Source organism: Aplidium turbinatum, chromosome 10 (assembly GCF_918807975.1).
Source record: "Aplidium turbinatum chromosome 10, kaAplTurb1.1, whole genome shotgun sequence".
Lineage (NCBI taxonomy): Eukaryota > Metazoa > Chordata > Ascidiacea > Aplousobranchia > Polyclinidae > Aplidium > Aplidium turbinatum.
Genome location: NC_137481.1, coordinates 24,564,030 through 24,577,615, shown reverse-complemented (window position 1 = coordinate 24,577,615; position 13,586 = coordinate 24,564,030). Strand labels below are relative to the sequence as shown.

Genomic DNA, 13,586 nt, shown 5'->3' with positions numbered 1-13,586 from the left:
ATCTGTAAATGGATATATTATATATATATAATTGCAGAGTGTAGGTAGATGCTAGGTACCTAGGTTTATTCAAACAAAAGTTTGTTTATGTCAAAGAAAGATGCTTGCAACATACACATGGAATCCATCTAAGTTGTTCACAACCATCCTCTTATTCTACGTTATTTTGATGTATATTGATATCAGTAATGCACAATATGAAGACTTACGATGCAAGTGTACATGTTTATCTTACCCCAAATACAACTTTTCTGCTCAGGTAAACTGTATTCTTTGAAGCATTTTTTTAACTGTAATTTTTTTCTAGTATATATATATGACAATATAGTTTCGGGAGAGAGTTTGCTTTTTTATACCAAAGACAGGCAAGACACAACAATATATACTGTTGTAATGCTCAACCCTGTGGTATTGTTGTGTCTTGCCTGTCTTTGATATATATATGACATGTGTTTGATATCGACTCTGGGACTATCGGAGATATCCCGATTCATAGACGACTGATTTGGTGCTCTCTTGGAAGCTCCAGCAACGGCTTCTGTTTATGTAGAGTAGTGATTTTACATTTTCTTTGGCTGAACCAGAACCTCCTTGACACCATTTTCAAAACTTTGTGCCCCCTGTTTCTCGTTTATTAATCAAAGTCATACTACAAAAATTTTACATGTTTTGGGTTTTAAAACAAGCAAAATTTATTTTCTATCGTACGCAAATCAAAAATTAAGTGCATCAGTATCTACTTTTAATCGTATTAGGCTTAATGAGAAGGATGGAACTGCTGTTTTGAAGCCAGCAGTTTAATTCGTGGCTTGTTGAAGACAATGCACAATTGCACATCGCATTTCATGTTCACAGTTACGTTTGTTCTGACCTTGTGTCTTCACACTTGCATGTGCAAAAACGTCACAAGCAGCCATTGTTACCAGACCATGGACTAAACTGCAAGAATAAGCACTGGAAACTAAGGTCAAAACTAGATTACGTTACCAGTCAATAGTCGTAACACAAGGCAAGGTGTCACCAACATTTCTGGTCAGGACTTATACAATGCAGTAGCATACTAGGGCAACAGCTTACTACCTTCGTGTCCCCCGGTTTTAGAAACATTGATTCAGAAATTTTGTAGAGATCATTTAAGTAGGTGTTGTTTGTGTTTACCTTCCCATGCCCATGCAAACGAAATGGTTTATGTTGTAATTGTTTCATAGTGAAGTAGATTTAAATTAGCTGATACCTTGTGGTATGTCTAGCTACATTATTTATAGCTAAGGCTAATACAGACAATTCTATTTTAATTGACACCATGTTAAGCATGAAACGCTGTTTGACAGCAGGGATATTTTTTTCTGCAACTTTTTGGTCATTTATCCAAAATTTCCAAAAAATGTCTCCGAATTTGGATATCTCCGAAACGGACTTTTCCGTATAGTAGTAGTTCACAATGCATAAGCTGAGTGTTTATTGAACGATTCTTTCAACCGTGTTACATCAAAATCTAGGCCTGGCATCATGTGAAGTAGGTTACTGTGAAGTGCTTGTGCATTTTTTAGAGTAGGCCTACCTATTACATTTGTGTCATAGCCAAGTTTCAGTTCATTGTGCACCATACATCCATAATTTGTTGCAATTTTTATTGTTATTCCCAGCTGATTGAATGTTGTGTTGATATGTCACTTGAAGTATAATAAACCGTTTATGTGGCATTCATAGCCTACTTAAAATTGGCATGGTACCGGTAGCCTGAATACTATAGCTGGGCAATATTTTGTTCTGATGTCATAGACAGAAGAATCCCACTTGAAAACTAGCAGTATAGTGATCAAGCTTTCTAACTCAGTCATTATCTTTTACCTTGAACAAAATCAACTCTATCCACAGGCAGGGCCGGATTAACCATTAGGCTAATAAGGCTATAGCCTTAGGCCCTGGAAAAATTCGGCCCTCAATTTTTGTTAAAGTTAAATTTTTGTAAGGCTGATAGTGTTACAGATCCAGTACAGTACAGTTTTTGCTTAGCTTAAAAACGAGTGACCGAGTTGAGTCAACACATAACTATGAAGAGCCCATTTCCAAAACCACGTAGACGCCACTTTTTACCGAAATTGAGTTTAGAGCAGGGGTTTTCAACCTTGGGGTCGCGATCCCTGTGAGGGTCACGAGCCGTTTTTCGGAGAGGCGCTTGAAATTCCAATGTATTCTTTTCAATCCTTTTTGCCAGAAAAGATTAAAAACTGTGTTTTTTCCACAATCGACCATTCCTCTGCTTGAGGTTATTGTATCATTTAAGCTTTCAGACGTTGCAAAAGGCTTTAACTATAGGAAAGCATTCGATATTTTTCACCAAGTTCTTGTACGTTGCTTTGTGCAGACTAAAGTTAACTAGTATAACCACGCTCAGCGGCGCAACTAGAAAAAAATCAAAGGGGGTCGGCAACGAGAGAGAAAACTAACAATTATTTGTAGAAGTGGATATATCACAGTTAGATTGTTAGAATATTAGCCTAGTGTAATTTGACAGCGCAATGATCCAATTCTGTGACGTGCGAAGCGACCGTTTTCGCTCTGTCCGCGCTTGCTACTCTCTCAAAAATGTTTCCCGCTCTTTCAAAAGTAGGCAGCAAATTGTTTGCTCTCCAAGCCCACATTTTAAAAAGTAGTCCACACAAGCTTAGGGCCAAGATTGTAAAGAAAGTTTAATTGCCGTCTTTTTGATACCAAAATTATAAAATTGGTTTAAGAATGTGTGAAGTTGCGACCATACGAAGATTACAAATCAGACTAGCCTAAAGCCAGCTGCAGTTTCGTTTTGTGGGTTAATAAGGTTGCATCCTAAGTAGGGATGCCCAAAGTAGAATTTCGAATCCTTAAGATTCGAATCCATCCAGAATCGAATCTAAAAACCGCTTTTTATCGGGTAATTGGATTCGGAAATAATACGGAGAAAGGAAAAAAATAAAAATTGAAAAAATGCTCCGCCGTCCGCAAAACACCTGCAAGTCACGTGCGTCGTGCATGCCAATCCGTTTCTGCATGTGATTAACAGAAGTCCCTTACGCGTGTGTGCGCGCGTGTGTTGTTTGGAGAGAACAAAGGCAAGAAGAAGAAAACGATTGAACCTGAGAATGAGAACTTGTTAAAATGATGGCTTTGCAAACAGGGTTGTCAGTTTGGAATAATTGATTCCAGATCTGGAATCAAAACGAACTGTCTAGTAGGGAAAAAAAATGTCTGGAATCTGGAATAATTTTTAGAAGCAAATTGGGATTGTTTAGACAAGTCTAGATTGTTTCGGTAATTGTCTTTTTTTTCATTGCATTTAGTAGCTGCAACGCGTGCGGGTAACTTTCTGCACTTTGTTTGAAACTTTGTTGCTAAATTGCACGTTCTCTGGCGCGAACGCCTGTCTGTGAGAAATGTGACGCAACCCAGTTAGCTGACAGGACTTTCCGCACACTAACACTGGGTTATATTTCCATGTATGTTAAGTTTACTAGTTTTAATCTGTTATGTTTTGAGGTTGTTACACCGTAGTTATTGTTAAGTACGGTATTTATTGATTTTCATATTTTGTTGCATCGAAGAAGTTAGATAAGAAGTTCTAAAATCCAAGAGTAGCCTACATGAAGTTTATTGTAGGAAGAATATGGCTCTACGCAGTGGCGTATCCTGGTGGGTTGAGCAAGGCATTGAAAGGAAACAATAAAACTCGTGGAGGGTAATAACGTGCCGAAGGTACGCGTATTCTAGGGGGGTCCGAGGTCATGCCCCCCGGAAAATTTTTGCAAAGTTACATTCAAATAATGGATTATAGTGCTTTCTGGAAACACTTTTAGGGTAATATTCGTATGAAATTTATTAGCAGATAAACAGCTATTAACTTACAGGTAGCTCTTACACGAACGGGCAAAAACTGGGCAAGGTTTCTCAGCAGGAGGCAACCCTACGTACATTTTTCAAGAGTTCTAATGATACAAAGAAAAAACAGTTGCTCTTTAACTTACTGTGTTCATTTGTTACGATACATCGTTTAACACTGCTAATCATTTGACAAACTTTTTCAACAAGTACGCAGGCACAGATATAAAAATGGGGCGAACAAAAGCGACAAACTTCATAAAAAAAATGTGCTGGCACCATCTTATCGCAGGGATATTTTCATTTCAACAGGAAGATTCTTGCCATTACTTGTATATTTACAACGTACACTGCGTATTTAATGGTATTTTGTTCTAGACTTAAAATGAAATGTCTAGAATAAACTTTAGAATAATTAGAATCAAACTGACATGCAATCTGGAAGGGAAGGATGCAACTAATCTGACAACCCTGTTTGCAAAGCTTCTTTTTCATGCCGTTGTAAGCGTAAACCTGAGCCGGTTTCCCAAGCCATTTTGTTTTTATGACATCATATTGCGTGAATAAATGACGGTCTGTTAATATTTTGTATTGCGGTTTATGCGACTTGAGCGTGAAACAAGTTTGGTATGCATAGGACGTAGCTTGAACGGACACACGTTAAGTAGTACGTAAGTCTCAGTCTAGTTAGTCGTCCCTCTTCTTGAAGTTGCAAATCTTAAATGGGGCTGTCATGCCGACTAGACAGCCCCCCTAGTTGCGCCCCTGACCACGCTATATGGTAAAAAAGCAAAATTGTGTAGAATCTTATGCAAAATTATAGATTTCTCAGTATCGTTTTCAATGGCATTGAAAAAAATTAGTGTCGGCTATTTTGTTTGAAAGTTCTTTCAGCAACAGGTGCACGCATTGACAAACTAGTTAAAAATATGCAACACCAACCATCTCACTGAAATTGATTTAAATAAATCCATAAAAGATTGCAATAAATTCAACCGGTGAAAGTGTGAAACAGTAGCCAAGATTATTCTCATTATTTTTTTTTGTATTATCTATAGCTAAGATTGATAGAAAATGGAAATAACAAGCGGAGGAAATGTAATAAAAGCCGTAATAACATCGCAAAATTTTTTTTAGTTTTGGAAGTTTACGTTGGAACAGCAAAACTAAACATAACTTGATGTCGGCATGAATCAAATTTGGTTAAATTTTGCATTAAATATGCTTTTGTTGAATACTTTTATGTGGCGATACTTTTATGGGGGGTCGCGAGACTACATTAATTGCTGTCAGTAGGTCGCGGTGGGAAAAAGGTTGAAAACCCCTGGTTTAAAGTGTCATTAGGTAGAGTATTACCAACCATAGGTACCTTCTATCCATTTCTTTCTTTCCAAAATCTTTTTCATCTGCTTTAAATTCGACACAAAAAATTGCGTTTGTTTCCAAAACCAATTACGCGTCATCATTAGCCATTTTTCTGTTATGTTTATGTTATTTTGCGATAAATATTTTGAATTTTTCATGTATGTATGCTTATTACTTTTTGTAGCTTGGTATGCAAAATTAGGCCCTTGTCTAGTAAACAGCCTTAGGCCTACAGTACCCTTAATCCGGCCCTGTCCACAGGTTTATACTGGGGGTGTGTTGAGTGTTGACTGCAACTGTTTGACGGTTGTTGTTCCCGTTCTTAATGGATCTGTCGTGAAAGAAACTGATCTGGAACCGTACTGTCTCAGATGTGAATGCAAATATGAAGTCAGAAGTACAAAGACAATGCAGGTGTTTCCTATGTGAATGAAATAAACTGTTAATTATAACTAGGGATGGGCAAAATAGAATAATTAGCTATTCTAGAATATTCTAGAATACTGAAACCGAATATAGAATACAGATATGTATTCTAGAATAATTGACAGTTTTTACCATCGACACATTTTTATGACTTTACAAAAACAATGAACATCACAAAAATTGCTTATCGCAGTGTAACTTTCACCAGTCAAACGAGATCTCAACTTGGTGGCAGTTAAACCTGCACTTGAAAAACATCTCTCTGAAGAAGCAGATGTAGCAGGTACACAAAAATATTTTGAAACTAACTGACAGAAACAAGAAAATTGGTTTTTGTTTTGCTTTCCATCAAACAAGGGCGTTTTGAAGAGATGTAGTGAATGCTTTCAACAACGTGAGATATGCATCTATTTCTGAAGCAGGGGAAGCCAAATTTGCTGATTCATCTTCACTACTGCAAGCAGCATCTTCAATCCCACAGCTCAACAAGTCGTCCATGTCAATGTACTGGCATGTACGGTATTACAGGCCCGTAGCCAGCCGGGGGGCCTCACCCAGCCACCTAAAAATTGTTGCCCCCCTGGCAAAATCCCAACATTCTCGAGCAACAGCTACAATTATAATGATTTTGTCCATTTAAATTTTTTCGGCCACCCCTAAAAAAAAATTGCCCCCCCCCCCCCTGCTCTGCGGCAGTAAAAGCTAAGACAAAGCCCCCGTACGTACTTCAGCAGGGAGGGTCGCTAATTCGCACACCCTGTGGTCGACGTTGCCCTGCATACGAGAGTGGGAGCCCACGATGTTAGCGAAGGCAAGTCGACTGTTGTATTCTACCAGAAACAACTTAGGTTTGTGGTACCGAAATAGAGAAAAATCCTAAAAAGCGGATTAAGCTGTTTCGTACTACACTTCCGCAAGACTGTGAGGACTACAAAGCGCTTGACAAGAAAGATCTCTTTAATGCGAACAATGAAACTCGTGCGTTTTCCGACGCCGCATCGCACTGAATCGATAAACAATTCTACTTTCGCTGCAGCGAATTCGTTGCGATCAAACGGACTATTACGAAGTGGATCGTTAAAGCGGTTTCAATTATCCGATTTCATATGCATTTTGAAACCGGTTAGACTCTACAACCGGTTATTTTATATTCGGTATTCTATTTTGCCCATCCCTAATTATAACACGCTTGTTTACGAGGCAACATTGCTTACAGAGGCAACTTGCTTACGGAGGCAACCTGCTTACGGAGGCAACCTGCTTACAGAGGCAACCTGCTTACGGAGGCAACTTGCTTACGGAGGCAACCTGCTTACGGAGGCAGCCTGCTTACAGAGGTAACTTGCTTGCGGAGGCAACCTGCTTACAGAGGCAGCCTGCTTACGGAGGCATCTTGCTTACGGAGGCAACTTGCTTACGGAGGCATCTTGCTTACGGAGGCATCTTGCTTACAGAGGCAACCTGCTTACGGAGGCAACCTGCTTACAGAGGCAACCTGCTTACGGAGGCAACCTGCTTACGGAGGCAACCTGCTTACGGAGGCAGCTTGCTTACGGAGGCAACTTGCTTACGGAGGCAACTTGCTTACGGAGGCATCTTGCTTACGGAGGCATCTTGCTTACGGAGGCAGCTTGCTTACGGAGGCAGCTTGCTTATGGAGGCAACTTGCTTACGGATGCAGCCAAGCGTTCAGGTCGATGCAAGTCCTTTTTTTTCTACAAGTTTATTCTTTTCGGGGTTACTATGGTAAAATTTATTTTCAACGTTCTTGGTTTTCGATTTGGTCATGCTGAAAACCACTATCATGACTCAGAAACTATGCTTATATTACACTGTTCAAAAGACTACCGTACTAAATATTAATTTTTATATTGTAGCATCCAAGTTTTGCTGTTATTTATGTTGTCGTTTTAAAAGAAAACTTCAGTCTGTGTGACACAAACGCTGCAACAGCGGAAAAAGGTTTGATTCACTAAATCTGCCAAAAAGTACTGGTAGTTGTTTTCAAATTTGTTTCTTTTTTGTTGCTTGCTTCCATGCAATTGTGAACTGTATTGATGGTTTTTAACCATTTCGTGTGGTTTTAATGATTACGGTGTTGTTTTTTAGGTTGTCGTTTGTCTCTTCATCTTCATCATCTCTGCACTGATTCTTTACATGGTATTCATAACGTTTTTTGATCCCCTCTTTGCTTTCATAAAGAAGCGTCGTATCCAAAGAGGCGATGACGTTGAGCTGACGTCACGGACATCTGCATCTTCAACGGTACTTGCTTTATCCAGTCAATGCTTTGACTCATTTAAATCTAATACGGGAAGTTGAAAGGAATATTGTGTCATGTGAAATAACTGATGCTGACTTCCAGGGCCACAAAGCCACCACCTCGGTCCTCCAAAGAGTGAACCAAGTCCAGTCGCGATGGAAGCGGCAGGTTGAGGAGCAGAGGTCAAGTGTTTTCGATCGACAGGAAATGTTACAGTAACCGAAGGTGACTAGTGTTCCTGACACTACAGTGCCAGTCTTTTTTAGCATTGCGAAACGAATACGTATGCTTTTTGCGACAGTAAACTTGCTGCTTGGATGCCCAGTTTTACTATATTAGATTAGATATCCATTGTACTGTAGATATGGATGTACACTGTACAGGGTTGGAATCTTGACAATTTTATGAAAAACCCTTCTGACTAGTTTTCACTCAAAGCCATAGACATTTACCAGCCTACTTGCGTAAGGAAACTAAACTTTAGTCAACAACTAAGTTACAGAATAATTTGAAAGTACTTGCTAATCGACTATTAAAATGTCAAATTTATGTTTACCTTCAAACTGTTAAACTCATATGGATGCCAAACCATCATCTTTCATCTTGTCATGGCTACCTGGAGATGCGGCCTGATTTGTCACATTTTGACTACTGCTACTGTTAGTGTCTGATTGAAATTTTCTAAGATTGTTTACTTTTTGCTTGCTCATAATGATATAAAGACTTTTGTTACCTTAGCGAAGCAGTAAAAATGAGGAAAAGGAAGTTGAAAACGTTCAATCAGATTGTTAGCAAGCGACTAACGGTCTGTGACTGACATTTTCTGAATCAAACTATCGTTGTTTTTCAAAGCCTGGTGATGTTGAGACTCAATTTGTCACCCGGAAAGAACAGTAAAAAAGACGGTAAAATATTGGTTTTAGAAAATTTCATTCAGATCATTATGGTATCAAAAGTCTGCAGAATGTAACAAATCAGGCCGTATTTCTAGGTAGCCATGGCTCTTCCAAGTTATCTGCTACCATGGTTAACTTTTTCGCGACGATCGACCCATTGTTCTCACTAAATTTACAACGTCCTCAATAGTCCAAGTTTCTAAGTTTTTAGACGTGGGCGCCCCTGGTGCCTCTGACTAGGAATAGATTTCTTTGTTATTCAATTTATTAATTTAATGTATTCTATCTTCAGATATTGATGAGAATATGCGACGATTCGGATTCTCTGCACCTGTCAAGGTTCAACTCATTTATTCAAGTTTTTTCCATTTACTTATTCCAAACATTCCTGGACGTCTCCTGTGGTCTCCAAATAGCGCTCCTAATGCTTTCATTTCGCGCAAATTTGTTGCAACGACTTTTCATTGATGGCCCTGCCATCATTGGATATAGTACCCACTATCCATCACTGAAATATGTTTTATATAGGCTATACTGTGTCTGTTCGTCTTGTGTGTAGAAAGTTGATACCAGGGCAGTGGAGTTGGTACCAGCGTGTCTGGAGTCGGTGGTAAAGGTCGACTCTAACTCTGGCTTAATACGAAACGATGAACAGGGAAACTTTTACTTATAATCTTTTTGCGAAATCTTGTTGTTCTCTTTTCGTTTAAACTTCAGTATTTGCTCTGTCTGTTTGTCTCGCTCTAAGTCGCCGCTTCAAATTCTATCACACCTTCCAGAATGGACCATATTTCAAAATCATATCAATACTTGAATTCAAAGTGCGTAATACTTAGGTTAAGTGTAAGCAAACAAACAATAAGAGAAAAAGCAAACTATCGTTCATCTTACCAAAAATTCCTGAACGGTTTACACTCGAAACTTTTTTCACCTTTATGAAAAATAAATTTTAATCCGTTTTGAGTTTTACACAAAGATAGATAAAACCAAAAAGCCATTATTTACAACAGTGATGAGCAACCTTTTTGTGAGTGTGGACCATAAACTTTTTTTAGAAATCTCTGTGGACCATAGCTTTTTTTGTATATCAGATTTATAATTGTGGCTTAAGTTTAGAAAAACAACATATTTATAAGTAATAAATTTAACCAAATATTTATAAGTAACAATTGACCAAATAAGTTTCTGGGCAGCCGATTGTAGCATCGAATAGACAGCGATAGACACGTGTTTCGCCCATGGGGCTGGGCTCATCAGTATCGCACAGTATTCTTGCCACTTGGGTAATCGACCGCCGCTTTGTGGCAAGCCGCCGCCGACCGCCGCTTTTACCCAAGTGGCAAGAATACGGTGCGATACTGATGAGTCCAGCCTCATGGGAGAAACACGTGTCTATCGCTGTCTATTCGATGCTACAATTGGCTGCCCAGAAACTTATCGTTTATTGGAGGTCTTAATGACTAGCGTGGAAGCTACACCGTTATGGTTAGCGAAGCGTTACTGCTGCTCGCTGTACTAGCGAGTGATCACCCTTGTGCTGATGGCCGGGAAGAACACCCCTTCTTCACAATTGACCAAATATCATAAAATTTTACGTCAGTGACTGCCTTATTCTTGCTGTTTGTCACACATTAAGTCATAATTACAAGTAAAAGTTTGATTCAATCTTAATCTTACTGTAGCCAATGGTATGTCACAAGCACATTGAATACGGAGTTAAATTGCTAATAACTTAGCATTGGTACAATACCATAACAATATGGAAATAACTTTACCGAAAGTGTGTGTGTCTTGAATTATTTTATCCGTGGACCACAGAAAATTCTCTGTGGACCACTTGTGGTCCACCTGGACCACGTTGCTCTTCACTGATTTACAATACCATCAATACCATTACGCTAATCCACTGGGTTTCCACAAAGTTACTAAACATTTTGTTAATTGAAATGTTAAAAACATGTGGAAACCCCAAGAAAATCTGGTAACTCTGGAACCGGAGGCGTATGTGTTTTGCCCGAGTTCACAGCCCTGGTTGATACCAACGTTTTTTTTTTAATACAGAAAGGCCACGCAATTAGTGCAGGATATTGTTTTGTTTATCGTTCCACCACATGTTTGCAATGGCCCAGCCATACACATTTGTATCAAAATACTTTTCAAACGACATTTTTTGTGTTTTTAGTGCCCGTTTAGATTGTTTGAAGTTGCGATGTCTAGATGTATGATGTAAGCTGGCAGGTGTATGTCTCCCCTTTGCACAAAGAGAAAAGTGTTCAAATATAGAGATTACACATCAACACTTGCCTCGTCTACTTGCTCTGCTTTTGTGGTGCAAAGAGCAGGAAAATATTTTATCAGTGCAATAAATATTAACCTTTTTCTCTATCTTGCGGAAGATCATTATGGCATATGCGAGATGTTCCTGACAGTTTGATGTCGCCACTGAACATGCGTTTGAGCAACATCGACCTATGTGCTCAAGATTTCTGTCTTAATGTCTCCTATGTGATCCAGTCATAAATACTTGAAACTAAAAACGGACGTGCACGCTTGTCAATGTAAACACCAGGATGCTTGTTATTTGCCCTTGCAAACGTGTTGATAGCCCGCCAAGCTGTGAGGAGGATTTTGCGATTTTTGATGGTGATTATTTTTTAGACCTTTTAGTTTCGCCAACTCTCTTGTGTTGGCGTGTTGGAATTTATGTTTTCTTACAGAAATCGCTTACAAATGCGCGTTGCTTGGCTACCGAGTGCACTTGAATATTCTTTCACATAACATCTCATTAAACGATGGTTCGGAAAGAGAGGATTGAAGAATAAATCTTTTAATGTTTTAGGTTTTTCTGAAGTCAATTTGCTTAAATACAATGACATTTGAAAACAAAATCGTCTGTTTGATTTCCAGTGTCAGTACCAACGTATAACATTTTAATATCTATAATATCGAATAGAATAGAATTATTGTTTATCAATATATATTTTGTGTAGGTGCCATTTTCATTAAAAGTTGTCATCGTGAGTAGTAATCATGGTAATTGTGACCTGACTATCAAGGATGCCGTTGATGACGATATAGTCTGCCATCTCATCGGAGGCGTCTCAGTAATTTCAGCTTTACTGAAACTACGTCATGTCCAAACGTAGGCTACGTGTTACACATGTAAATGTAATTACTGCTGTATCGTCAAATATACTTCACTTTGAACTGGGGCTAGAAGGTCTTTATCCTATCTGACTTTTGGTTTTTGATGCTCTTGATATTAGTGATTTCATGTAGTAAATTTGCTCTTTCGCATTGGGCTAAGCATTAAGTACTCTTGTTTTATCAATGTAATTCATTGTGTTGTGTATGTAGCTGTAGTATGTTTGGTATGTGATACATCTTGTTTGAAATGTTTATATTTGGTTGTGCTCATACGTCGAAATTCAGCGCTTCAGCATCACCAAGAGAGCAGCGCGTCATTTTATGCATCATAAAGTTTTGAATCTACCTTGTGCGAAAAACATTCATCGATGTTAAGTCTAGAAAGACTAGTTCCCTTAGTCGTGATTTTCTTCTAAAATTGTGTTTCTCGTTGTTTATTGTCACCACCACATTTTGAAAACTGAACCAAATTGTTTATCGAACTGATCATGATTGTTTTTGCCTTAAATACAATGTGACACTCGATCTCTGTTTGTTTTTGAAGATGCTCACGTTGGTTCTCTCCATGTTACAACCACAACGATGTTTCATACAGTCAGATACCCGTATAAATGGAAAGAGCGTTGTATGGACGCCTAAGCCTGGAGCAGCCATGGCACACAAAGAAGTTGGTTCGGTTGCCAAGACTGATAGCTCAAAGCAATGACAAGGTTTTGATACTGTTAATGAAATTCGGCAAGGGAACAACAAAAAGCCTGTTTGTAACATCCTAAGTCAAATGATCACTAATTGAAATTGCTTTATGGCCTACTGAGCGACAAGCAATCGCAGATGTTAACAGGGTTCCCACGCAGTCGGGAAAGTAGGGAATTTGGAAACCCGTTTTCCAGACCGGGAAAAGGTCGGGAATTTTGTGAAACCTCCCTCGTGGTATTGAAAAAGTATTGTAGATAAAAAATCCGATATATCGGTATCGGTGATATCGGCCATTGTTTAAGTATCGGTATCGGCAAAATTTGGTCGATACTAAACATGTAAAAAAGGCGCTTGCTGCGGATTTTTTACTGAAGCAAAGATATAGATTTTTTAAAGTAGTAACTGACGTCACATTGATGTAGAAAAATAACAACCTGTTGAATTTTTAATACCTCACACTCCCATGACTTCTTGAGCGCAGCTTTTGGCATTGGTTGCTTGCAGTGATTCTTTCACTCTAATAAAACGTTTTGTTTCAGCAGTTTTGCGTTGTTCGATTCTTAAGTTGTAAGGGAGACTCAATTTCTCCAATATTTATCATTTATCTTTCTTTTTTAATCTCAGCAGAGTATAAAACTTGTAAAAGTTTTTCATCCATACGACGTCATGAATGAAATTATATTTCAAATCAGCATAATGACGTGACATCACCTAAACATTTTATCGAATAATACATTAACAAATTCGATCGTCACAAGTGGTTTGGTTGTGGTAAACAAATACGTTTTGACTTTGAAGTTCAGTGGAACAAAATATCCATTAATTAATAATATGTAGTCAAATCCCTTATCAAGAATAAGTCCATATTTTTTTAAGGTTTACGTCAACTCCAGAAATCATTAGACACGACAAGACCTTTTACTGATTGGTTCAGTGAG

General features: G+C 38.5%; 1 protein-coding gene across 1 annotated transcript; it reads left to right on the top strand.

The window, feature by feature from the left end:
* The first annotated feature begins 100 nt into the window (after positions 1-100).
* LOC145779086 (proton-transporting V-type ATPase complex assembly regulator TMEM9-like) lies at positions 101-12,477 on the top strand. Its single transcript, XM_082590657.1, has 5 exons — positions 101-259; positions 5,482-5,634; positions 7,756-7,911; positions 8,012-8,134; positions 9,098-12,477. Exons 1-4 carry the CDS (start codon positions 101-103, stop codon positions 8,126-8,128), a joined length of 585 nt encoding a protein of 194 aa, XP_082446783.1. The 3' UTR covers positions 8,129-8,134; positions 9,098-12,477.
* Positions 12,478-13,586: the final 1,109 nt, after the last annotated feature.

What these genes read in the sequence shown, in the direction of transcription:
- LOC145779086 (XM_082590657.1), top strand. Translation starts at nt 101, where the DNA reads ATGCTTGCAACATACACATGGAATCCATCTAAGTTGTTCACAACCATC. An exon ending in GAAGTACAAAGACAATGCAG is followed by an intron (nt 5,635 to 7,755) that starts GTGTTTCCTATG and finishes GTTGTTTTTTAG; the next exon opens with GTTGTCGTTTGTCTCTTCAT. An exon ending in GGACATCTGCATCTTCAACG is followed by an intron (nt 7,912 to 8,011) that starts GTACTTGCTTTA and finishes GCTGACTTCCAG; the next exon opens with GGCCACAAAGCCACCACCTC.